Genomic DNA, 27,174 nt, shown 5'->3' with positions numbered 1-27,174 from the left:
TAGAGGTCAGAGATCACAAACAACCAATCAAATTCATTGATGAATGATGATCGACATCAGAGAAGAGCTACCTGCCTCCATTCCAAGATCACTCGGCTAATTATAATTCACTAAGTTCAGAGTGCTTTAGCTATCAACAGAGAACAGGTGAAAATGTGTTAGGTGCCATTTCTTAACCTCGAAGACCACTCGGCTCAGACGCGTAACCTGACCACTCACATCTGCAATGTTGATGCATAGAGGTCAGAGGTGACAGATTAGAATGTCTTGATGATGATAATATCTGAGAAGAGCAGAGTGCATTCCATAGCACTCATCATAACAACTTATAATTCTCTGACCACTCACATCTGTAATGTTTATTCATAGAGGTCAGAGGTGACAGATGACCAATAGAATGCCTTGATAATATCTGAGAAGAGCAGAGTGCATTCCACAGCACTCATCATAACAACTTATAATTCTCTGACCAGTCACATCATGATCTTTAATGTTTATTCATAGCGGTCAGAGGTGAAACGGGACCAATCGGATGTGTCGATGATGTCTTTATGATGAGCGAATCTGAGAAGAGAAAACACGATCCCAGAGTACTCAGCCTAACAACTTACAAATCTCTGACCAGTCACACCTCCGATGTTTATTCATAGAGATCAGAGGTGAAACGGGACCAATCGGATGCGTTGGCAGGCCTGCGGGTGGCGCAGTGCAATGCCACATCTCAGCAGAAGCTCGATGTATGGCGGCCAGAAAGACTCATCCAGTGTGATGTAGGGATCCGGCTCATCATCTGTGCACTTATTCATCAGAACCTGAAATGTCGACAGTACAAAACAAATGAATAGTCCCATGATATCAACAAACTCAAAAGATATTTTACAGAATGGGTACATCATTGTTTAACTTTAGTCTGAAAGCTTAGTTACTTAAGTAATTAATTTAATAACTGATAATAATCAGTCTTAGTTACTGATTAACTGATAACGAAATTCATACTTGAACTATTTTATTCTGTGAAATGTTTCCCTCTGAAATGAAGTCATAGTCGAGAAAACTGTATCTGAAGACCTACATGCAACAGCTGATTTCGGTTGTAAAAAACGACAAAATTTAAGGACAATTAAGTTGTATGAAGAAAATTGTGCAAGTTTTCCACTAACTTCTCCTGACCTGTACAATAAATAAAGCCCAAACTTTCACAGATTTGTTGTTTCATGTATATGGTTTTTAAAAGCACACAAAAATGAACACTGTCTGTGAATATTTTGTCACTTTTAAAGAAATGCTCAACAAAAAATACATGCTGCTTTTTAAAGAGGAAAGAGGCTAACACTTAATAATAATACAAAGTTCTTATAAAGCGTTAGTGCTTATATCTATAGGCACTAGGTCAAGTCAGACTGGCCGATTTCTGGAGGGAGTGTTTGTTCCGTAGGTTGGGGCCGCTTTAACCAAAGGCACCCTGACCAACCACTTTCTTACAGATGGTGGGAGTAAAGTGTTGTTGTGTCGTACAGTTTACGGAGTAGGCTGTCGCGATTATAAATGGAGAGAAGATTTTTACAACGGTAATTGAACTCTGACCTCTAATATTTCGAGGAGTGATATGTAGCGATGCTGCTCGTCATCTGACTCTGCAGAGCTTCGTCTCTATTCAACATATAAATAAATGAAAATAGAGTTACAAGTAAAGCAGAGTTTTAATCAATTATTTCTAGTGGTATAGACGATGTGACTCATGACATCAAATGTTCGCATCTGGGTCCAATTTCACTGATAATTTAATTGTAATAATAAAAGTGGCTTCTTAGATAGCGCTCAAATCCATAACTCAGTGATGCTAATGGCCCTCGGACGTTTATACCCCTGGTAAATGGGCCATTCATGTCATTCCCAAAACCATCTCAGCTCCCTTGGGATTGTACAGCTTGTGCTGCATAATGTGTAGCCTACCAAGCTAACAAAAATCACAGGAACTATCTCTGCCCCCACAGGTACCCATTTACTTATGAATGAAGAGAAGCAATTACAGTTCAGTCACTTGCTCAACAAGTGTCATGGTAGGGGCCCCGACAACAATAACTTGAGTCTGACGCTCTAAACCTCTCGCAATGTGCCACAGTCATGGCCAAAATTGCTTGATTCAGTCTCTGTCAAACAGCGGCTGGCCATTCTATGCAGGCTTTAATAGACTTTCAGGCTATTGAATCACTTTTTCCAATGGCAAAAGAAATTGGAAATCAGACTTAAAGGAACACGTTGCCTTGGATTGGTCGAGATGGTCTTTGCAACGCATTTATGCACACTATGAGTGGGTACCCATTCACATACCCTTTTACTTGTTTTGTTGACATCTGCCAGTGAGGGTAGCGGAAAGTGCTTAGTGGCAAAGTGTGCCAATCTGCGCATCAAGTCTTGCTGCAGCTCCAATGCACGGAGTCTCTTCTTTGATAACTCCTTCAGACCTTTATCACTAGAGAACAGAAGAGAGAGACTTCACTGAAACCCAGTAATATTATACTTCATACAAAGTCATGACAGAGCTCTCACTGAACAAAGATATTGACAAAACAGGGTGACCTAAGGCTACTAAATATATAGCTCAGTTGGTTCAAATTGTTGTAAAATTAGTCTAAATCCTAATATTCCAGAAATTAAAGCTCCAAGGACAAAAAATAGTGCATATTTACATGGTTCGAAATAAGTGGTTGCCTGGTCGCCAAATGCGAGTGAAAATAGCGCAGGGGGGGGGGAGTCAAAACCCAAACAATCCTTCACTAGTCAGCCGCGCAAGTCAACTAATTTTGCGAACTTCACTTCCCATGTTTTTTCTTTTCTTTTACCATTTCAATTTGTTTGTGTATCACATGCGGGCAAGTGAAAAAACGTGGTTCACTATAAGGGAAGCCCCTGATTTACCTGTTATGTTGTTGTAAGGCCATGCCCTTGGCTTCTTCAAGTTTCTCTTGAAGACTTTGCTGAACCTCCTTGTGTTGTTCCAGCAACAGTTTCTCCCTGTTCAATTCTTCCTCCAGCTCTTTCCTCTGTGTTTGTACGACACCAAGCGTCTGTTCCAGCTGAACTACTGAAGTCTCCAACTCTCGCTGTAGAATAGCCCTGAGAGTTGTGGGGTCATTTGGATAGGCTGGAGTGGAATGACACACAAGTACAAATAATGTACAATTTAAGTAGGAAACTTTGCATGGTGGAAATACCATGCAATGTCTATCTCTAAATGAGTTGGGGGGGGGTTCTTAAAAAAAAAACTTGATTTCAACTCGACATTTAAAACATTTCCTCATGTCCAATTTTTGAACTTTGTGGTTAATGGTTTATTTCATTTGAATAAAAAAACAACCAAAAGGCTCCACCACTCAAACTTACAAAGTTTTTACAAAGTTAAGAAAATTTAAATTAACAATAAAAGGGTTAGATCAATACACACACAAAAAAGCATTTTAAGAAAATATAAATTGTGCATCAAATACAAACACACAAAAACATAGTTATAGGAATAGAGATTATCAATAAACAGGCAAAGGCATACATCAATACACACACAAACAAAAGAAGAGTTGCAAACTCACACGTAAAACAAGTTTTAAAACATGATTAAAAAAATGGGAGACAAAGCTATAAAACTAATCTTTAACTACTGGCAGTAGCTGACTTTAAACAGGGGCTACAGGATAATCGCAGGTTTAATTGACCTCACGGTTTTCAGAATTTGGGTCTTGAGTGTTTCAGAGAAAAAAACATTTTTACCCTGTTTTAACACGAGGTAAGAGACTCGTTATATTTTGTTCTTGTTTTCTATGGACTCCATCTACTAGGAAAATGTAATATATTTCAGAGCATTCTGTGGCCCACTTTAATTTGACCCTACATGTAACATAAATGGAGATGAGACACTGCTTATTTATGTACCTTCTATTGGTGCATTTTGCAAAGCGTGAATCTCCCCTGTCAGTTGTTTCTCCTTTGCTTTGCTCACTTCCAGCATCTGAAAGAGGAAGTCAAGAAAGAAATGGAAAGTAAGTTTGTCAACCTTTACACAAAGCCATGCTGGTGTTTAAGCTGAATAATGTTGTTGTTGTAAATAGTACCAGAAATCCCATGACTTCATTGGATAGACACAAACATGCATTGATGCATTTCCATTACTGATAATACACACAACAATAAGGGAATAATAGGGTAGCTACTAGTTCTTTCACGGTCGTTTAAAACAGGCATGGTCAAATAGCCGTGTGATATACAAGCCCGAGCCGAAGTCGAGGGCCTTTATCACACGCAAGATAGTAATGAAAGAAAAAAACACGCTTGTTACACGACGCTGTGTGCTTTCAGATGTTTGATTTCGAGACATCAAATTCTAAATCTGAGGTCTCAAACAACATTGTCTCAGAGGGAGCCATTTCTCACAATGGTTTATACTCCCATTACTACCAACCTCTTCCCATTACTACCAACCTCTTCCCATTACTACCAACCTCTTCCCATTACTACCAACCTCTTCCCATTACTACCAACCTCTTCCCATTACTACCAACCTCTTCCCATTACTACCAACCTCTTCCCATTACTACCAACCTCTTCCCATTACTACCAACCTGTCCCCATTACTCAACACCAAGTAAGGTTTTATGCTAATAGTTATTACCAATAGTGTCCACTGCCTTTAAATAGAGACACTTAGCAACATGTAGGTGGCAGTAGATTTACCAAGATAGAGCTCACCTTAACACTAACCCTTCGTACAACGTTCAGTCAAAACTGCTATGTGCTAGTAAACCATACAGGTTTGCTCAGTGGTTTTGGTCCATACCACTCATCTCTGTGGACCCTGGGCAATTCCAGCCGTTGATTTCACCAAACTCTTCCTATTTACTTAGGATTAAACTTAGGACTTACATGTAGGACGAGTTTCAGTTCCGTATCCGAAGACGTTAGGACGCATTGAACCCATCCCAAATCAGGACGAGTTACTCGTCGTAGCTCGAGATAGGATTTATCCTAGAGTTTCGTGAAATCGGCTGCAGGACCAGGGGCCGATTACACAAAGAGCTAAGATTGATCGTAGTTGCTTAGTAAAGTGTGATGTCACAATGTAAATCACGATGGTGATGCTGACAATTTGTACTATGATGATGGATTTTATTGCTTTGTGAAATCAAACCCAGAGTCTTACCTGGGAATATGGTTTTTCAGACCACTCAACCACAAAACTACTACTTGGATGCACCTATCAGGCCTGGGTTACCTGGAGGCCATAGCCTTTGTTGCCCAATAGTATTGGCCCTTGGAGCCTCTTCAAAAGTGTCCAATGGACCTTAAGATTTTCCATTTAAAAAGTAAAAAATGGCCTTGCCCTTTAACTTAAAGATCTGAAATTCCTGGCCTGACTTACTTGATTTTCTGCAGCACCTAGACTTCCCAACGGTTGTTCTTTTGAGAGGCCAACGTGAATCTGTGATGAAATACAACACGTCAACATGAAAAAATGTCTGTGAAACCACAGTCTGACGAGTGAGGGCCTCCAGGTCACTCGTTTTTTAGAGACCATTCTTAATAATAAATGTGTAAAAAAATATCTAACAAAATTGTTGTCACTCGACAATCACGACATACTTTGATTTCTACATAATATTGACAGACCAGTTAACTGTGAATTTATTAGTAGGGTCATAGATTGGTAAATACTCCAATAGTTTAAAAACTTACTTGGTGAGAAGCATACAGCTAAAACTGTATTGAATCACAAGGATTCCATTTGAAGTACATGGCATGGCTAGTTTTTCAACCCCCAAAATTTGAATCTGAGACACACTTCATGCATGAATAGTTTATCAAATTTCTGTGGGAGGTGTTTAATCCAGACCTGTGCTGCCAGCCATTTGCATCTTGCAATCAGGGAAATTTTGCACAATTTGCACAATCTGAGAATTACATTCAATCTAATAGGGACAAACTTTCCATGTTCAGGGAGATTTTTTCAGATTAGTTTATCAGAACATGGAAGCTTTACAGATTGGTTTATTTTCAGGCAAATTCAGGGAACTGTCTGCAGAATGAGGGAGAGTTGACGGCTCTGCTCATCCCGAATGCTGTGGGTAGAGATGCTGCATGTAAGTACCTGCTACAACCTCACTAGAGTTGGATTGATATGACATTCTTGTGAAAGTACATTGATACGCTTTGTAAAATGTGCTTCATAAGAAGGAATTACAATGAAACAGCACAGACATGGCCATGGTAGTTGATCTAGATGAGGTCCCTGGGTAGGCCTGGGCTTAATTATCAAAAGTAGAGCGCATTATAATAATAATATCCCCAGCACCACACACCTGCAACCTATACATCCCTACATTGCAGTATTGATCCATATCCAGATCCAGACCAGTGTCGTAGTCGCGACTACCATTTTTCTACTACTCTGTTAACCAGGCTACCACGACTACTACAAAAATAGTTGTGACTACTACAACAATGGTCAAGCTGACTTAAAAAATAGTTTGATGAACCAATTGCAAGATTCTTCAATCCTTTGAGCCTGCCGCACACATTGCCACAATGCGTCTTGAGAATTAAGGCCTAGGCCTAGTCGCCGGGTAATTTAATTTTCTCTCTCTCTTTAAATAATTTAAAAAAAAAAATCTTTCTCATACCTGATTGATTTCCGTCCATATTCTCTCACACTGATTGTGAAGATGTTTTTGAGCTGACAATAGTTCCTTTCCTTGTCCAGGGTTTACTGCCATTTTGTGATGGTGAGGACAGGGCGCTTGTTAGTGATCACTCACTGTCTTAAACAAAGCATCGTGAACTCAGGAATGGCTCTGAAACTGTAAAACAAACAAGGTCTAGAACTGTTTATTTAACTCCTTACCACCCTGTCACATCTCCACCCACGCCACAAACGATATGAAATAATAGTACTTAGATTAGAATCTAATCTAATTTATGAGATATACAAAAAAAATCCCTTTTTGTCAAAATGAGTGAAAAAGTGGTGTCACCATACGTAAAGTTACTCCTAGAACTATTTCGGTTTCGTCCGTCTCCCGTAACGGGAGACGATAGCCGGACGAAACCGAAATAGTTCGAGGAGTAACGTAAAGTTATCCCTAACGTGACATATTATATATATTATAATTTATAATTATCATAATATTATAATTTTTTATGAAAATAAAATAATTAAGTTTAAAACCGAAAAAACCCCTAACATAACAACAGTAACACATTAGTAACAATAACACTAACACCGTGACCTACAATGTAGTGTTAATTTTTTATTATACTTTGGGGTTTTCAAAAGTTTTCTACCTCACCTGTCTATAGTATAGTAAGTATGTCACTACAAAAAGTATTGGTTACAATTAACAATTATACAGTCACTGACAGCAATATTGCCCGTTTTCCATTGATTGTGATTTGTGCTTGATATTTTATAAAAATAAGTCTTTTTTTATGTAGGCAGGCTACGCCTAAGGTATTTTTCACGAATTAGATAAAATGCGTTTGCAAATGGCAATGCCGAACCCGAACACCTCGCACACGTAATTTTACACTTCAGTCCCCAGCCTACCGTTTAAATAATCTTTAATTTGTTACTCGTCAATCTTCAAACATAAATTTAATTATAGAATTAACACACTTACTTTTATTCTGTCTTTAACTTGGTCTTTTTAGTTCGCTCCTCCTGGTTGTCATTTTCGTAAGTAGTTTAGACTCCTCCTCAAACTTTCGCGCTGTGCAGTCAACCTCTTTCTCGAACCCGGCCCCGGCTCTCGCTCCCCTACCTATCCTACCTACCTCGGCTGCCGTATTCTGTCAGTGCATATGGAGGAAGAAATTCTTCCTCCATGGTCAGTGTAAGGGGGGGGGGGGGGGGGCTGAACATTTTGTTTTCAGCTTGGGGTAAGGTTTTATTTTTTTGCTCACAGAGGCAGCATGGAGGTAGGACTCTAGTCTTTTGGCTCGAAGAAAACAAATCCACAAACAAACAAACAAACATTGTGTGCATGTAATGAAATTAAATCCGGGGGGGGGGGGGGGAGGGGGCACGGGACATACATTTATAAAGTTGAACAATTTAGAGTATAATGATTCATATACAAAATAAATCCCTCAAAATCAGGTGTTGTTTCATCATAACAACCTATTTTTTTTGAGAGAGAGAGAGAGATAGGGGAGGGGGGGGGGGGAGGGGACACGACATGCACTTTTTATGGGCGTTTTGTTGAGACAGTGATGAGTCGTTTGTTTTAAAAAAGAGCAACCTTACATGTGCTTTTCGAGCCTGGACTGAGACATTCATATAATACCACAACGAGATACAAGTAACAGCCGAGGTGACAGTTTTGAATGTGTACCCTTCTTTAGCACTAAAAATGAGACATTCTATATCCTTACCTTATTGCACCAGTTGCAGGAAGGAACAGATGATTGCACGAAGACAGGCACATGGTAGAATTGGGGATTACTATTATAATCCTAATGAGATTGTCCCACTTATTAATTAATTGGTCTTCACAGTAATTGAAATGTAAAACATTGCAACTGTGCCACACAACGAGGTTCAACAGATCACTTTTGCTTTCAAATCGCAAAATGGCGGCACTGAGGCAATATTATTATAATATTAGTTTGGCCTGATCTTTTATAAGACCTATGTTTTTTTTAGCTGTTTGTTTACAAAATGTGTTATAACCTCTCACAGTGATTGAAATGTAAAACATTCGCAACTGTGCCACAACGAGGTTAGACATTCAGTTGCTTGCTTTCAAGGCGCAGAATGGCGGCAGTTAGTTAGCAGGGGTGGATTTCACAAATCTCTTAGCATTGCCTAGGACTACCTTTGTGAAATCCACCCCTGATCTTTTATAGCGATTTGTTTAAAAAATGTGTTATAACCCCTACCAGCAGAAAGTGAAAACATCCTTTAAAATATGCAGACCGACTTGTAATGTCCATTATTAAGCAATCATGCTGGTATATAGTTGGTGCATAGAGAAATCTAAACTGGAACCCCAATAGATCAACAGCGCAACCTAGCCCTGCTGTGCTCATAAAATTAACACCAGATTTTGAGTGTGACCCGTGTCGGCGGGACGGACGTGTTAATTTTGAAACGTACACAGATTGTGCCTGTCTCTCTGCTGTGTATACATGTATTGTGTATCGAAAATACCACAGACAAATCATGGCAAGGCGTCGTGCGGTCAAAAAATCTGCAAAGTCCGAGGAGGAGAAGGGGTTGACGGAGGGGAAAACAAGCCCACCACCACCAACTGATGAGGCTCCCGCTGACGATGACGCGCATGCTGCTTACCTTCGATGTCAAGGGATTGAAGTTGGTATGTAAACATCTATATAATTGTCCGTCTCATTCCACAGAGCTCTTTCATGCAACAATACGTAACCATACAAATAGTCATATATCACTTATTCTGTTGTTATGGTGTATATTTTAAATTTATAGCAGGCGACTCGAGTGAAAAACATCCGCAAGTGATTTTATTATACACGATGAACCTGTTGCGATCTCTTGTTTTAATGCCATTTACATTATACCACAATGTGATCAGCAGTTCTCTCCATGTGCTTAAAAAGTCTTGGCTTTGACCTTCAACGGAACTTGAGTTGACATTACATCGAGACACGTGTCACTGTTTAGTTCTCACGAAATTCCTGATAAGTTCGTTGAGGTCACCCATAGAGGTCATCACAGCTAAAGGGTTCGTTTCGAGTCTCTGGCATGGCGCACTCAGCGTCTCAACTGGGCTGGGCGTCCATCCCCTGACATCAAAATAATGTTCCTTTGAACGAAAGATTTAACTATCAATAAATGTGTATCATTGTATAGCTCTATTTTATTGCAATTTGAAAATAATAACAGTGTTGATCCTTTGCTTTTTGTACTAAAAAAATCAGAACGTCCTCACAAAAATGTGTAAGGAACATGTTGCCTTGGAATGTCTGAAATGTCATATTGAGCAATAAATAAAACCAATTTTCCGCTAGTTTTATTCATTTTTGTTTTAATCGATGTCATTCAAAATGTGCAACCTTTTTTCATTGTTTTCTCGTGAACCAGATGCCCGAATGATCTAAAAATTCTACAGGTTTGTCAATTAATGTATATGGTGCCTTTACATAAGGTGCTTACACTGCCAACAACTGTTTTATTACCAAAAACCAATGATGTAATGTTCGTAACATCATTTGAACGGGCTGCATCCTAGAAGTATCAAAGTCATGTCAACATGACCGAGCCCCAGCTATGGTACAACCTTTTAACATTGAGGAAGGAAAGTAACCTCGCTCAGAACTATACAAATACTGGTGAATTACCTGGGCCAAATTTCATAAAGCCTGTAAGCATAAAAACTTGCTAACCACAGAAAAATCTTCCTTAATAGAACCTAGTTACCAGCCAAAAATTCCATGAAGCATGTACATTGTTGCAACTGGTGGCCACTCATTTTTTTTGCTTAAAGCAAAGAAAATTCCCAAGCAGTAATTTCTGCTTTAAGGCACTGGACACCATTGGTAACTACTCAAAAATAATTGTTCGCATAAAAACTGGCTTGGTAACAAGCAGTGGAGAACTTTTGAGTGAGAAACTGCTCCCTCTGAAGTAACATAGTTTTTTTTAATTAGTGATTTCTACGTAAAATATTTGAATTGATTTATCAAGCATGAAAGAACTTCATGTAACAGTAGTTTTTTCTACCCTATATTATCTTGCAACCTCAACGACCAATCGAGTTCAAACTTTCACAGGTTTGTTATTATGTGCAAATATTGAGAAACACCAAGTGAAAAGACTGGTCTATGACAATTACAAAGGTGTCGAGTGTTTTCAACAGCTTTATGTTATTTGGACCTGGCATTTCTGCTGCTATCTCCTCAAGCATCACAAGACATCGCATTCGTTACAAGCTGTTTAAAAACATCGGTTATAGCATCGGGATGCTGAGAACTATGGAAGCGTTAAAGGGATATTGAGAGAGAAAGAAACTTGATAAAAACAGATCCAGATGGTCTTAACCAGAATTTCTAAACCTCATGTGAATTTAATAAAAGGCTATTCCAAATACTTGCTTAACAAAAGGTTCTTAGTTATTTTAATAACTGGTTCTGATAATACACACTGAGTGGTCCAAAACTGTCCAAATTATGAACAGGGTGGTCGATACATTCTCAAGATAAAAAAACGCACTCACTTTTAGGTGGAATTGATAAAAGTATGTACATGGTAGAAACAAAATTGTAAACCTGGCTCCTGAAAATTCTGACTTTTCAAAAGATATCCAACTGCAAATTTCTTGATTTTATCATTCACTTTACAAATCAAATAATCACCATTATTAGTGAATACTGAATAACTACTTTCTATAAAGAGTCTCTGTATTAACATGATGATGAACAGACATCAAGATTTACTCTCTGGCTGGTCTGATACCTTCGCCTCCTCTGCAATTTCATCAGTTTTATGTTCTACAGATGATGGAGGAGCAGTCTCCACTGGAGATTCTGCATGCGGTGATGATGAAGATGCCTCCTCATTCGGCAGCTCCTCCTTCTCCTCAGATGTAGGAGCACTCTTAACTTGAGAATCTTCATCCGGTATTGATGAAGATGCTTCATCTTTTGCCAGCTCCTCCTTCTCCTTCTTATCTTCAGCCTTATCTTCTCCTCCAACAGGGTACAGATCAGGATAACTGACCATACACTCTTGCATGGTGCGGAAATTGTCTATGCAATCCGACCCTTTGGGATCTTCCTCACTGTAGTGAAAACAGGAGAAGGCATCCCTGAACTCCACTCCGCACGGCCCGCTGGCCATTCCCCCAAGGCAGGGGCAGTTCCAGTTGATCTCACCATTCTCAAGGATCAGACCTGTTGGGAGAAATCAAAGTTAAATCTTAGTCAAAACTAATTATCTTTTGGTGTGTTGTAATTCAGTAGTCAAGCACAATAGACCTCAAGCTGTGGTGTTTCTGATCAGCAGAGAGGGGTTTCGGAATACACTACATGAAGACACACAAGAGAACACCATTATTGCGATCCATGCAGTCCAGTGTATAATTCAAGCCCTGGTGGTTCAGGGATTTTTTGCTTATAAATTTCAAGGGCTGTAACCATGACATTATTTTAACACTGGCCAAACGCCAACAATTATACCTTCTCCCTCCTCTGGAGAGTCTTCTGTCCCTAGCTCTTTGACATCTTTCGTCAGGATGGGCTCGTCCTGGTCCTCTTTGGTCACAAAGATAATCCTGTCCTTTCCTGGTATCAATGGAAAACAACAGAGAATTATTAGTCTTGGGTGATCATCTTCTGACCCTTAACAGAGGCAAAGTGATGTTTCCACCACTGTGTGTTTGTAAGGCGTGTCTAGCTATTGAACCAAGGACTGAACTCCTTCAGTAACAAGGTCGTAATTATAAATGTACAATCTCAGTAATAAGGTTGTTATTATAAATCTACGATCTATTTTATTATGTTTTACCAAAGCGCTCTTATTGTACAAAAATGGTCACCAATCATACATGTACGAGCTACATATTTTCACAAGTGGGCATAATCACACAAGAAATTCTATTGACTTTGGGATGTTCCAACGCAATACAAATCAGCAATAAGGCTTTGTTTTACAGAATTTGCAAACCTAAAAAAACATGACATTTTTTGTTCAAAACTCCAAAAAACCCAAACCAGGATTGAAAGACATAAAAAAACAAAAACAAAAGTGGTTGTTCAGACAGAGCGAGGACATCCTCACGTAGTTTTCATGCACAAAAACCAAACGGGATGTTGCTACATTATGTATTTAGTCCAACCATAGCATTGGGAGAACAAAAAAGAAGTGTTCGGGAGTATTTTATAAAGATGGTTTCAGAAAAATGAGTATAAACCACACATCTAAACTGTTTCACAAAAATCAATATTTGATTTACAAAACCATCATTTATAGATGCAGAATAGTAAAGAGACTCATCAACAATAAAATAAAAGAAATACAGTTCAGTACAAAACATACACACAAAAAATCAGTTCACAGCTACAGTGCCAATGGGCCTGTTTATTGCCTTGGAGCCCCTTGACATGTTTTAATCGAAAGGTAAAGCCTTGTAAAAGTTAAAAAGTCTCTAGACTAGTAGGCAGGGGGTCGATTTCACAAAGAGTTAGGACTAGTCCTAGGAGATATTCAAATTGCATGGATAGTCCTAAGTTAGGACGAGTAACTCGTCCTAACTCGAGATAAGACTAGTCCTAACTCTTTGTGAAATCCACCCCTGATACTTAAAAGAGAGCACTGGATGACATTGCCTTCATTGCCTCTGGTCTTTGCCTTGTTGCCCACCTGTGGGCGATCGAGTGAGTGAGTGATTGCCTTAGATCCCCCTAAAATGTTGCAATTAGAAAATTCAAATTTCCTCAGAGTCGTGTACTATTCAAAAGCCAAGCATCAGGCCTGTTAGCTAGTCTGTAGAATTGCAAAGGTTGTGAGTTTGAATCCCACACGAGTAATATACCAAACTCAAAAAGTACTGAGTGTACAGTGCTAATACACATTGATGTAAAAGGGTAAAATCAAGACTAATAATAGCTTGTCTGGGTCTCTATAAAAACACTTCATCCATGACTTGGATCCTTACTCTATGCTTGGATAGAACGGAGTGACCAGCATTTGATTGTAATCAGATCAACCAACAAAAAGTGCCAGCATAAATAACTTGCTGCGACACATGACAAACTCAGAAGAAAAAAAAATCTTAAGCGAGTCCAAAATCAATAGCTTGTTTGGGATACATGTAGATGTACATGTATATGGCGAACAACATCTAGCAAGACTAAAATATTTGGTAAAATTTGTTTTATGAGTAAAAACATATTGTTGAGACTCAGAGTCAACTAGTAAAACAAATAGAGTGAAGATGCTTAAGGTAAACTGGCCCATTGCTTTGAAAATTGTTGGATAAATTAACAACTTGATAAATGATAGTCATTGCGTCCTTAACCAATCGATGCTGGATGTCGAGTTAGCACACCAATGTTACTCGTGCCGGGACTAGGGAGATGAATATAGCAAGACAGTTCTCTAAGGAACAAACTCTACCTGGCAAGATGTAAGTACACATGATGTCAGTTACTGCAAACCAAATTAAAATACGTAGTCCCACATCTTGCAGGAAATACTGTATGTTACAGTGCCAGGAGCTAGAGCGTCACTGAGTGACGGACATGTGCGCTATATAAGAAGCCACAATTATTAATTATTAAATATATTGACCCCTTGCACACAGGTCAGACGCGATGACTGTGCCACGCTCACCATTTTGGTGGTCAATCAGTTTACGTGCAAATGTCGCGTCACCTAAAATGCAGCGCACTTTAATGAATAATGCACAGTGACATTGCGCATCCAATATTCTGATGATGACGTCAGGTGAATTGGGTCAAAAGATGTTTTTTTTCTTCTTATTTTTCTTTTTACAATGAAATAATTAAATTGCAAAAGTACTCTATAACCCCTATAGCATTGTACTTCTAAAAACTATAAGGCTCCCCTGTGAGCAAGGGAGCCTTTTTATAATTATAGTTTCTGGAAGTAATAGCAATGTATTGTAGCATTTTCCTAAATTTTGCCTCCAAACCTTAACACGTTTCACAAATTTACGTATCTGCAATTCAAGCATTTTTTTAAATTTGCGGAAAAGTTTACGTATGGCACCACCACTTTTTCATTCGAAATAAAATAATATAGTATCTAATTTACCTGATTGATATATACCTTTTTGTAAAGATGAGTGAACAAGTGGTGGCGCCATACGGAAAGTTAGGGATCCCGTCCGTCGGACAACTTATCCGTTCGGACAGCTCGACGGTTCAGACAACTCATGGAGGTAGAATTACCTCCATGGACAACTCGACCGAACGAACGAGTTGTCTGACCATGGTCTTACATTCAAAATCAAAATAAACATCAGACATTAAATAAGTTTAACCGGATTAATGACGAAGCTCTTTTCATTCTTCATGGGACTTGGGCTTAGTTCATGTACAATCAAAAATTGTCCTCCACATGTAATTATAGATACAAGCTATGCATTCTTACCTTCCTCCTTACAATATGACATTTTTTTAAAACTTCAATCGTACCGTACTTAGTTCCCTTAGTTAGTGTACAACCGCCACCATCTTTCTCCGTTCGCCGGCGGTTCTGTGGTGTAATAATGTGATGTAACACTAAAAGTAATACCCAACACACGTGTGTGTACACAATTAAACTTCATACAGTCCGTCGGATGTTCTTTCTTCGCGAAAGTCCCTGGCTGAAAATTATTTTTGCGTTGTGTAGGATGGTTAGGATGGTTTTGTTTGAGTTCCCAGAGCAGTTTTGACTGCATAATTCGTTGGAATAGAGGCATTTTAGTCCAGGTAGACATAACAAAAGGACTGAAGTTAGAGGTCTAACATGCAAACAATCATTGTGTAGGCCTGACCATGGTCTGACACATATCTCATCATGAGCTATAGCCCCGCAGCACATTATCAATATCAGCATACCGTGTATAGGTAGAGAGAAACTTGTGAGAGGGTGACTGCGGTTAACGTTATCTATTGTATATCCATAGAGAGCATGGAGGAAGAAAACTGAGAAGAAATCTAATTTTAAATTCTTCCTCCATGAGCAAGGAACCAAGTGCTCTTATGTACTATGGTATATCACTATACCACTATCGGGCAACAAATTTGTCCCGTCCCCCAGCTGAGGGGATAGGAGACCGCGGGTCGCAACATTAAGCCGGTGTGGCGGTTTCAGTCTTCCGCCGTGTTCAGTTTTCCGGGTGACGTAGCCGGACATTTCAACACGTTGTTTGAACGGTTTTAGCTTTCCGGCGTGTTCAGTTTTCCAGGTGACGTAGCCAGACAAAAATACCGCCGCGAGTACCCTGGCAAGTACTGTACTCAGTGAAATAAAAAAAATAACTAAACAAATAAAATAAAATAAAAAACGGTAATAAATCAATTTAATAAACTAAACCAGAATAATAAAACATTCTTCTGATTCTCTGACGCTCGTTCGGTATAAATACAGGATAATTTGCTTGTTCACACCAAATTCTCTCATACGATCCACGCGTTCGCCGCTCGTTGTACTCGTGGACGCCGCCATGACAGCTACCGGAGAGTAACACGGATGACTCAATACGGCACTAAAAATAGACTACTTTCGCTTGCTGTGCGCAGGCATCGCATGACGTAATGTAATTACCGTATTTGGTCATTCGGAAAACTGAACACGGCGGAAAGTTGAAACCGCCACACCGGTTGACAGAGAGATGTGCACTCAACCATAGAGCAAGGAAACTGTCACACAGTGAACAATAACATGGAGGATAAAGCACCACTGTCCCCATCAAAGGACATACCGCTCAGTGGCGTATAACCATAAACAGTACACTCTGTCATTTTTTCATATCTCCATTTTTTCATACACCAACTGTAAAGGCTAGTCTTTGACAATTACCAATAGTGTCCACTGCCTTCAAGTTCAGTGTGTGGGGTGTGAAGAAGTAGCCCAGCTATGACTGTAAAGGACACTATAAATCTTTCATCGAAATGAGTGAGTAGATGCGATGGGGGGTATGGCCTATGTATAGAAGCATGAACGAATCCTCCATGGAGGTAGCCTCCATGGTAGAAAGTAAAACCAAAATCATCAGATAAAAAAATGTGTTTGTTCGTCCTCTTTTGGCGGTGTTTTTTTCCTTTGAAGTCCTCATAACGTGATTACGGTACCCGTGTTATTAGTGGAACCATGGAGCTGGTGTATGTACGGGTGTATGCTCTTCCGGGTATAAGAGCGGCACCACTATGGCGCACTATTCACGAAAACTCTAATATCCGACACTAACAAGTCTCACAGATAGAATACAGGCCACCCCACCAGGGTTATGGTTAGGGTTAGGGTAGGGATGTCGCTGAGTGTGGCCCTGTATTCTGTAGTTACTAGTACTCCTTTTGTTAAAATATTATTTGACTATATAGTGAACTTTTATCTTTTGCTCCATGATTATGGGGGACGGTGAGTGCCGTAGGGATAGGACCCGTTGCCGTTATTCTCCCTCCAAAGAAAAAACATTTCACGTCCGAGCATCAATCTTGAAAAACTACACACACCTCTCCTCAGCAGCAAACAGGGGCCATTCATACAGGGCTTCTCATCCAAGTGAAACTTTATTCACTGAGTTTGTTGCATTTCGAAAGATGAGTATATGTCGCAGGAAACGAAGTCACCCCCCCCCCCCAACCCACCCCCTGTCACCGTATTTTTGGCAACATTTTTTTTTTTTTTTTTTACACTGTATCCTCTTTCTTGGTGTCTAAAAGACCGACGCCGCCCTCTGTTCTCTCCAATGGAATTGAGAAAACCCTCCTCGGTTCTCGTATGGAAGTTACCACTGTATTATAAAGGGCCATAGAGGCTGCTGAGCCCTAGAGACATGTAACTGCGGCCCGAGTTAGCATTGGACATACGGGTCACCACACTCCGTCCTACAAAAAATAAAATTAATTTACCGCACGACTCTGATTACAACAAAAGGACTTAGTCAAGTTTATGAACAGTTGCCTTTTTCCCAAGTGGGTGGACGGTTCCTTCTAATTGAAAATAAAAACGTAATTGATATAAATTTGTCATTTATTTTAACGTGAAAATAAAATGTTACAAATAAAAGTACGTATATAATTTTGTCCTGAAAATTTTACTATTTTTGTTACGGAGGCATTTTGGAATACTATTGAACGAGGATGTGGGGTCAAGAGTTCAATTCCACAAGGTCATTGCTCCATGTTCTAACCAAACGGACATGGCAGGAGCAAAGGAGAAAGTGAGGGGATTTGCCGTGAACGTAAAAGAGCACGAAGTTGGAAGCAACCAACAGCCTGACAGTATGAATGGTATGAATATATTAGTCTGTAAAATAATTTTAGAAGAATTATCCTTGGTTATCCACCAACTTTGCAGGATAAACACACGTTGTCAGTTTTGTTTACATTTTATTTAATGGTGTAAGTGAGCCACGTCACTTGGTTTGCCTTACTCTTATTTCTTAGATTTATATAACGTGTAGATCATGTCACTCACTCGGATGCTCTTTTAATTTCTTGTTCCTTTTAGAACCATGAAGCAATCTAGTTTATTGCTCCATGTTATAACCACTTATTCTTTATAATAATATCTCAGGTTCCAATTTCTTATAAATTTAATCGATGGCTCCTTTTTTTATAAGAAGTTTTTTTAAATTAAAGGTTCTATAAATATATTTCTAATTCTATTATAAAATTATAATATTAATATATTAATATTATGTTCTTTTTGTAGGAAAAAAAACCCCACATGTCCACAAATTAACATTAGCTTAACTATACTCTATGACTATACACAGTTTGTTTGAAGATATTGATGGTAGAAAGCTTCCCTGAAAAAATAATTTGCTGAGGTCAGAGATCTAGATCATGAGACGAAAATTATTTGTTTAGCATGTAAACTAAAAACGCATTTTCATTACATTGTTACATAGTTGCGATAACGTAACCCTCCCGCGGGAGGCTACGCCATCGACAGGAGGGTTACGTTATCGCAACTAATTGTTATAGTGGTCATTTCTTGAAAACTACAGCATCTCAGCAACTAGTATTTTAAGGTACGCTTTCTACTATCAAATCTTCAAACAGAGTAAATTTAATGTAAATCTGTAAACATTGTGTTTACGAAAAGTACCTATATAATCCTTTAAAAACTATCACTCAGTGTCAAAATGGTCAATGTATGTTGTTATTGTTTTCAATGACAATTACTTTGTATAATTTTAGGTAAAAAAAAAATTAAAATCAGCATTTATTTGGCACGCACCATGCCATGGGACTGTAAGGAGGAATTAAGAAGAAGAAAATTATACAGACAAACCTGACTGCTAATTTACGCGAACGACGCTTAACAAATTCTTCCCAGTTTACTGGCACAATACCAGGGCGCTGTTTTCCTTTTTCCATCCCACAGCTGTGGGCATACCGCTGTACTCGTGTTTAATTAAATACAAATTTTGACATCTATAATAAGTTCTATTTTTGCGCTTGAAATTAAGTCAGAAGTGAATGAGTTAGCTTATTATTGTATGTTTATTTTTCTTTTATTTTTAATTACATGCATCAGTGATGTAAAATAAATACTTTATCATTATGAACTGCACAATGACATGATATTATAAAAGTCTTATATGACTCTTTAATCTCTGATCAAAACTTCAAAGATTAATGACAACTTAAGTGTACAAAATTATACAGGCCAAAATTAAAAATGTTTCTACATTTCATATAAATGCATTCATGAGTGATTTATATAGAAACTTACCAAGTAAGTTTATGCTAACAATTGAATTATTTTTTAGTACTTATCAATAGTGTCCAGTGCCTTTTAAATCATAATTCCTTGATGCATACAATAATTAATAACAGAATTTATTTATATGAAACTTGTAACCACAGCTGGTCAAACAGACAGCATTGTGTAGGTCTATTGTGCAATGTGTTTTGTTGTTGGAATAATACAAATACTACCGGTACATACATACACAAAGCAAACATAAATTATTGATTGTCTCACGTTTTCGACACTTCGCAGAGTCTTTCCTTTGCATGGAACAGAAACCCATCTGGATCTGATATTTTGTATTTATTTATTAAAAGACCAGTCTTCTCACTTGTTGTCTCAACATTATGCATAAATAAAAACAAACCTGTGAAAATTTGAGCTCGATTGATCGTCGAAGTTGCGAAGTCATAAAAACTTCCTTAGTAAAAGGCGCCCTATAAATATTATTTATTATTATTATTATTTATTAGTAAAGAGCAATGGAGAGATGTTGATAGTAGGAATAAAACATTGTGAGAAACGGCTCCCTCTGAAGTAACATAGTTTTTGAGAAAGAGGTAATTTCTCCTTCAAGCCTGAAGCCTTTATAGGCATCTGGAACCACACACTTTGTTCAATGTGCAACAAGAATAGGTGCTTTTTGCTTTAATATTTGTCATGCAACCTCGATGGCCAAATTTTCACAGATTTTTTATTTCATTCACAACAAGTGAGAATAGTGGTCTTTGACAATTACCAAGGGTGTCCAGTGCCTTTAAATGAGAAAAATGAATAATATTCAGTGACTTGCCTTAGCACAATGCGTATCCCCTTGTTAAATTAAGAATCACGGACACTGTTAGTGTATTTAACCCACTTTTTTCATTTCATTGGTAATTACTCAAAATAATTATAGCATAAAACCTCACTTGGTAACGACAACGAGTAATGGGGAGAGGTTGATAGTATGTAAAACATTGTGAGAAAAGGCTCCCTCTGAAGTAATGTACTTTTCGAGAAATTAAGTATTTTTCCACGAATTTGATTTCGAGACTTTAGATGGGTCAAAGCCAAAAGTATTGTTTTTCTGACAGGACGGAATTTGATGTAGCCTTTTCAGTGCATTTAATAATGTGTTACATTAAAAAACAAATTACTGTATTTATGTAAACAAGTAACCAACTGACCCAAGCAAGCACCCAGAAAAAAATAAAATTGTCTTCAGTGTGTTACAATAGTAACACAAATTCATCCGCGCGACTGGACGGATCGATAAAAACACATATTTTAAACATTCAAACATCTTTTCATTTTTATCAAAATTAATGAACCTATACATTGTTTTATTTTATAATCAAGTATACCCTCAATCCCTCATATACTCTAACCTACAGAAATATAATAATTTGTGCATATTTCTTTCTTTCAATTACTTGAGGATTAATTATGATATTAATGCGACAGGACGGAAATAAAACCAGACGGAATTTCGTCCATATGGTTTTAATCAATTATAACCATTATAAAAGTGGGTCTAACTAAATGTTTTAAATCCATTTTAAGCCAGTGTATACATAACCATATAAAAACAAAACATACAATGGGAAACTGACTAGATAATTATGTCCTGTCGCACTTGTTTTCCGTCTTGTCGCACCTATTTCCGTCCTGTCGCACTTGTTTTTGTCCTGTTATGAACACTACGGATTGCCTCATTAAGTTAATTGGAGGAATTAATTGAAAGCATATATGCTTATCATTGATAGTTTGGAAGAATTCATACAAATAAATACAAAATTAAGCATATTTGAATATTAATTAATAGATTAAAAAATGCGACAGGACGGAATTGATACCTTTAGATTTGCATATTCGCATAAATTAATTTTTTTTATTTAAGAATTTGGTTTAGATACATGTGCTCCATGACCAGCAAGTCTTTATACAAAAATAACAAAACTGATAAATTTGTTATAGTAGGCCAGCCAAAGTGTGAGATTACACTTTGGACGGCATAGTTTGTTAATGGCTGGCATCCATGCTAGATGTATGGATCATGGGCTCGGGAAGACGATTAGGGTGGATGCCCAGCTTGATTTTGAATGTTAAGGTCATTTTGGGGTCAAAAGGTCAAAAATCAAAATCAAGCTGGGCATCCACCCTAATCGTCTTCCTGAACCCATGATCCATACATCTAGCATGGATGCCAGCCATTAACAAACTATGCCGTTTTTTTCCTTTCTATATCACTTTGTAAAGTTTGGCTGGTCTACTATTAATTCAGTTATTATAGTTTTAATTAATCATTCCGTCCTGTCGCACTCTAAGCGCTCGTTTCTCGGTTTAAATCACTGCATAATTAGCATTATAGGAGACTAGATCATTTTCTTTTTTTTAATCCTGAAACTTTAGATATGACTCTACATAGCTACATTGTACATACTTACATTATTTCACCCAAAAGAAAGATTCAGGTGGTGTAGAGCGGAACAGTTTGGGCTGGATGATGACTGTAATCAAAAGCTTTGCAAATGTTACGCTTCAATCTGTTTTGCAGTACCCTGCCCATAATCATTGTTACGTGTTGAATGTTGTTTTGTTGTGTGCTCTTCAATTGAATATAAGAATTATGTGTACTTTCGTAACCAGCACTACTTTTTATATTTTTAAATGTACGTACAAATTTCACATAAAGAATTACGACACTTGGTTTCAAACAATTTGATTTATTTGAGGTAAGGTAACGGTGAGATTAGTCTAATAGTCTAACTCTTACTGCTTAAATCAATTTGAAGAATATTGGTAGAGTTGGTGAACATACAAAAACACCTCGTATATGCTATTTGATGATTGTCGCAAATGTTGCAAATGCCCATTGTGCCCGATGCATTTTGAAAACAAAATAATATACAGCACTTTTTTGGAGACCCATGAATGTGTGTCGACAATTATATTGGATACAGATGAGTGAACTACTAGGGTTGCAGACTAATTCTGTATCTATAACCATGGAGGGATGCAGGGCTATGCACCTTTAAAAACTTACTTGTCCGCGTATGTTTGCAAAATTTGAATTATCCACTCGAGTCTAAAATTCCCCAGCAGCTAGAATTGATGACAAGTCGTTAGCGCTGCCCCAAACACACATCTTACTGCCGTTCATGCAACAGTCACAGTGCGATTGCCGTTCATGCAACGGTCGTTGGTAGCGCGTGGCAAGGTCTGTCATCAGCAGCTCAACTTGCCACTCATGACTCACACACATACTGGGATCGAGGATGTGTGTACCGTCCCCGTAGCTACACCGTACTTCACAATTACCGACTTTATTTCAAGACTAGCCAGCACCTTGCAGACTGTTACATATGTAGTGTTAACTATTTAAATAATACACTTACATGTAGGTCTTATGTTTGGAACATCACAGCATACCGTGTACATGTAGAACAAAAGTAATGAGAGCTTTATCTTCTTAAAAGAAGATGCCCTTGGGTGTGTTAAATCGCTACACATACTTACATAATTATAATAATAGTAAAGACTTGTAAATGCGCACATATCCACCCTGCTGGGTGTTCAAGGCTACACTAAGAACTTATAGTTCAAAGGATAAAAGAACTGTGTATTATTATGCTGATTTCTACTACTTAGGGTCTAGACGTTTCCTTTTGCGCAATGCTGCTGTTTTTTTTAGTCGGCACAAGCAGGGGCGGCTTGAATTGAAAAACTTAAAGAAAAACGCAATAATTGTAGCATTTGCTATAGATCCAATTATTGATTTTGTAAATCGTTCCCACAACTAAACAAAGTTTAGTTGATTTCTACTACTTAGGGTCTAGACGTTTCCTTTTGCGCAATGCTGCTGTTTTTTTTAGTCGGCACAAGCAGGGGCGGCTTGAATTGAAAAACTTAAAGAAAAACGCAATAATTGTAGCATTTGCTATAGATCCAATTATTGATTTTGTAAATCGTTCCCACAACTAAACCATGACTGAATCAAGTAAAAACAACAAAACTTTGAACGAAATTGCTGCTTGTTAAGCAAAATGGTGTCACAGTGTGATACAAATCTCTACAGAGACATTGAAAACCCATCGTAATATGAGTGGTTACAGAATTGAACAAAGTCAACAAAGTTTAGTAGATTGATTAATATTAAAATAATAAAAGTTGGATGTCAAAATAACAAATTGCCTTTCTGTCTGTGTGATATAACAGGTTCTTCAACGCATCTGAACCTGAAGTATTTCAGCCTGCTGTGCCTTGTCCTTCAGAATGCCGTGCTCATCCTCACCATGCGCTACACGCGCAATCTCCCCGGTAACATGTACTTCTCCACGGTCGCGGTGGTCGTTACCGAGTTCGTGAAGCTCATCACGTGCCTGTTCATTCTGCTGTTCCAGAGCCGTGGCAATGTGGTTGAGGTGGGCAGGGTCCTATGGGGAAACATTGTCCTCCAGCCCTGGGATACGCTGAAGGTATCAGTGCCAGCATTCATCTACACCATACAGAACAACTTACTGTTTGTTGCCGTCTCCAACTTGAGCGCTGCTACATTTCAGGTATGAATGCACCTGGCTGTCTAGTTTTTGAATTGCTGTTGTTTATGTAGTCTAGTTGGTAAGGCACTGCTCTAGAATTGCAAGGGTCGTGGGTTCGAATCCCACCGAGTAACATGCTTGTGATATTTTTTCACAGGACTCGGTGGAAGTACTGAGTATACAGTGCTAACACACATCAGTGTATGGGTAAAAACCAAAATTAATGTTGTTTATGTACTTTAAAAGGCAACTTTTCTACGCATACATGTACACTTAACATGAAATTTTCTCATAATGTATCAGGTTGGTTTATTTCTCTTTCCCCAGCTACACTTTTGGAGCACGGTTGGATCTCTTATCAGCCCAGAGCTGTACATGTATAGGGGTGCATGTACGTTGGGTTTCCCATCCCTACATGATTACACGGTTTTCCTGTAGTTTATTTTTTCACACACATACCTAGAACTGACTTTTTTGGGGGCATCTTCTTCAGCAACCTTCACAGGTATCTTCAGACTTCTGGGTTAAAGTGCGAGGCACTTTTGAGGTTCCTGTGGTTTCATCATTAGTAAGAACAACATGGTGATGCATAACATGCCTCGAAAATAACCAACGACACCCATAGCAATGGCAGTGGTGCCATTTGCTTTTGCCTATTGTGCCCTTTGCAAAATTCCAATACAAATTTACATTGTTCTCATAGCGGTGCCCCTTATAAGGGAAATTTCTGTGCCCCTTAAAGAGCCTAGTTCAAGGCCTGATTGTAGAATTTGCTGATTTTGCCTTAATGGATAATTTGTTTGGTTTACATTGCCATGGTTTCAGGTGACATACCAGCTAAAGATCCTCACAACGGCCCTCTTTACTGTCGTCATGCTGCGCAGGAGTCTCGCTTCCTTCCAGTGGGTGGCTCTCCTCCTCCTGTTTGTGGGTGTGGCCATTGTGCAAATCCAGCCCACAGATCCGACCAAGAGAGCTGCCGAAGTGACCCACACAGAACAGAATCCCATGCACGGCCTGATCGCCGTCATCATAGCATGCAGCTTCTCCGGTTTTGCCGGCGTCTACTTTGAAAAAATCTTAAAAGGATCCAAGACGTCAATATGGCTCCGCAACATCCAGCTGGGAATGTTCGGGTCGGTCATCGGCTTGATAACCATGGCTCTGAAAGATGGACAGGACATTGCGGCCAAGGGAATGTTCTTTGGATTCACGCCGTTCGTCGTGGGAGTGATTTGTCTCCAAGCGTTTGGCGGCCTCTTAGTAGCAATAGTGGTCAAGTATGCCGACAACATCCTCAAAGGGTTCGCAACATCATTTAGCATTATCATATCCACTATTGCGGCCGTGTACATTTTCCACTTCAAAATCAACATCCAATTCTGTGTCGGCGCTGGCTTAGTCATATTGGCCATCTTCATTTACGGACGACCGAAACCAAAAGAAAAACCGACCATCGCTGAGCAGCCCCTCAATGGAGTCACCTCAAAGTAAAATGAAATAATGATTATTAGGAGATAGTCGTTGGAAGGTAAACATTTGGTTATCGCTCCTTAATTTAGTGGCAATACAAATTTACTTCATGAGAAGAAGTACAGACGATGTGACCTCTGACGTCACACGAAAACCATAACATGATTCGCGCGCATACCGCCGGGCAAAACCTTTGTGTTTTGGCAGCCAGCTAGAAAGTGTACGTAATCTTACTATGACTACGCAACTCGGTGCCCGGCGAAACATGACGTATATAGTGTTTTGTCAACAGAGGGCGGTTTGAATGTAAACAAAGGTCACATCGTCTATAGCAGCTTTAGTTAATTTTAAGTAATTTAAGAATTATTTCACAAGTGATGTGGTTGTGGTACAGGATATCATTTTAGATTTTTCAAAATTTGAATTTGAAAAACACGAATGTTCACAGGTTTTATGCATTTGTTGGGTGAGAATACTGGTCTTTGACAACTACAAAACGTGTCCTGGGGTCGATTTCACAAAGAGTTACGACTAGTCCCAACTTACATGTAGGACTAGTCCCAGGAGATATTAAAAACTTAAGGCTAGTCCTAATTTAAGACGAGTAACTCGTCCTGACTCGAGATAAGACCAGTCTTAACGCTTTGTGAGCCTGTTCTTTGTGAACCCTATAAGCCTGTTCATAAAGTGTTAGTTTATAAATAAATAAAAATATACGACTTGGGAAACTGGCAACCGCAAGGCCAAGACAGGTCACTCCGTGGGGGGCCTAGCAGAAGAGTAGTCCATTGATGTTGTTTTCAAATTGATTTTCAAAGCATTTCGGTTGCACAGACTAACATGGCTCTCAGGGTAGTTGGTCATGGACATGGTCTAAACTTATACATGTAACACAATGTTCCAGTTAAAACTGGTCATTGTTGTTAATTTGTTTTTTTTGTTTGTTCTCACCATGCTAATGTAAACATTTGCAGGCCTGGAATTTCATCTTTGAGAGGGCAAGGCCATTTTCATTTGGAAAGGGCACTTCCATTGGAAAATCTTAAAGTCTATGGGAATTTTTGAAAGCTTTGGCACCAAGGCCAAGACAAGGTCAACGGAGGCCATGGTCTCCGTGGCCTCTGTGAAATTCCAGGCTCTGCATTTGGAGGGAAACTTTGGGGTTGTGCAGTGATGCCGACGATAAAATAAAGCATTTGCAGGGACTTCACCCTATGTACTGCTTTTTCATTTCAACCGTGATAGACTTTGTTTTAGGTCTGAGATTGTCAGTTTTTGGACTTGATTTTCTCTGTGTCAGCTGCTCAAAAAAAGTTTTTTGTCTGTTGGCTCTCGTACAACTCCTGATCTTGTAGGCTAGAAGTTTTCTGCAAGAGAGCCATGAACCAGGTCCGTAGTCATGTAAATGAAATTATTAACCATCATGGCAAATTTTGCCTTTTGATATACATGTTTAAGTTTTTTAGGGTAATAAACTTTCATGTAAATACAAAATTGCACCATTTGGGTGTGATATGTCTATTTTTGTGGTACGCAAGGAGTAAAGTATACATTATATTATATAAACATAGTTTTGTCAGAAGCTTATTGTAGTTATATTATTGTAGTTAAATTCCTTTGGTGTTTTGGTGTGCTTTTTTAAGTTAACTTGTGATTGACCACTGACTAGCAACGAATGCGCAGTGACGTACTCACTCCATTGACTTCCATTGCCTTCTGCCTATT

General features: G+C 38.7%; 3 protein-coding genes across 5 annotated transcripts; 1 reads left to right on the top strand and 2 right to left on the bottom strand.

Moving 5' to 3' along the window:
* LOC117302295 (centromere protein K-like) lies at positions 1-7,753 on the bottom strand. Its single transcript, XM_033786177.1, has 8 exons — positions 7,665-7,753; positions 6,669-6,845; positions 5,411-5,470; positions 3,928-4,003; positions 2,920-3,145; positions 2,332-2,473; positions 1,585-1,650; positions 1-812 (listed from the first exon to the last, which is right to left on the bottom strand). Exons 2-8 carry the CDS (start codon positions 6,759-6,761, stop codon positions 654-656), a joined length of 822 nt encoding a protein of 273 aa, XP_033642068.1. The 5' UTR covers positions 6,762-6,845; positions 7,665-7,753; the 3' UTR covers positions 1-653.
* Positions 7,754-9,200: 1,447 nt separating this feature from the next.
* On the top strand, positions 9,201-25,615 carry LOC117302270 (UDP-galactose translocator-like). 3 transcript variants are annotated; one of them, XM_033786145.1, is made up of 4 exons: positions 16,439-16,645; positions 17,807-17,982; positions 23,654-23,997; positions 24,802-25,615. In XM_033786145.1, exons 2-4 carry the CDS (start codon positions 17,892-17,894, stop codon positions 25,468-25,470), a joined length of 1,104 nt encoding a protein of 367 aa, XP_033642036.1. In that variant the 5' UTR covers positions 16,439-16,645; positions 17,807-17,891; the 3' UTR covers positions 25,471-25,615. The 3 variants fall into 3 exon arrangements, with proteins under 3 accessions (XP_033642028.1, XP_033642036.1, XP_033642045.1); XM_033786137.1 differs by lacking the exons at positions 16,439-16,645; positions 17,807-17,982 and adding an exon at positions 9,201-9,362; XM_033786154.1 differs by lacking the exon at positions 17,807-17,982.
* On the bottom strand, positions 11,046-15,237 carry LOC117302288 (mitochondrial intermembrane space import and assembly protein 40-B-like). Its single transcript, XM_033786166.1, has 3 exons — positions 15,134-15,237; positions 12,196-12,300; positions 11,046-11,910 (listed from the first exon to the last, which is right to left on the bottom strand). The coding sequence occupies exons 1-3, from the start codon at positions 15,153-15,155 to the stop codon at positions 11,444-11,446; spliced, it is 594 nt and encodes a 197-aa protein (XP_033642057.1). The 5' UTR covers positions 15,156-15,237; the 3' UTR covers positions 11,046-11,443.
* Positions 25,616-27,174: the final 1,559 nt, after the last annotated feature.

The sequence above is a fragment of the Asterias rubens genome, chromosome 2 (genome assembly GCF_902459465.1).
Source record: "Asterias rubens chromosome 2, eAstRub1.3, whole genome shotgun sequence".
Lineage (NCBI taxonomy): Eukaryota > Metazoa > Echinodermata > Asteroidea > Forcipulatida > Asteriidae > Asterias > Asterias rubens.
Note: the sequence above shows the minus strand (reverse complement) of the source record. Positions and strands in the feature narration are given on the sequence as shown.

Excerpts from the sequence above, each read along its gene's own strand:
- LOC117302295 (XM_033786177.1), bottom strand. The coding sequence starts at position 6,761 with ATGGCAGTAAACCCTGGACAAGGAAAGGAACTATTGTCAGCTCAAAAA. Across the intron at positions 2,474-2,919 it reads GCCTTACAACAACATAACAG|TGATAAAGGTCTGAAGGAGT; the intron begins GTAAATCAGGGG and ends TCTGTTCTCTAG. Across the intron at positions 813-1,584 it reads CACTCCTCGAAATATTAGAG|GTTCTGATGAATAAGTGCAC; the intron begins GTCAGAGTTCAA and ends TCGACATTTCAG.
- LOC117302270 (XM_033786137.1), top strand. The coding sequence starts at position 9,209 with ATGGCAAGGCGTCGTGCGGTCAAAAAATCTGCAAAGTCCGAGGAGGAG. Across the intron at positions 9,363-23,653 it reads ATGTCAAGGGATTGAAGTTG|GTTCTTCAACGCATCTGAAC; the intron begins GTATGTAAACAT and ends GTGATATAACAG. Across the intron at positions 23,998-24,801 it reads TGAGCGCTGCTACATTTCAG|GTGACATACCAGCTAAAGAT; the intron begins GTATGAATGCAC and ends CCATGGTTTCAG.
- LOC117302288 (XM_033786166.1), bottom strand. The coding sequence starts at position 15,155 with ATGTCATATTGTAAGGAGGAAG. Across the intron at positions 12,301-15,133 it reads GTCATATTGTAAGGAGGAAG|GAAAGGACAGGATTATCTTT; the intron begins GTAAGAATGCAT and ends CATTGATACCAG. Across the intron at positions 11,911-12,195 it reads CTCTCCAGAGGAGGGAGAAG|GTCTGATCCTTGAGAATGGT; the intron begins GTATAATTGTTG and ends TTCTCCCAACAG.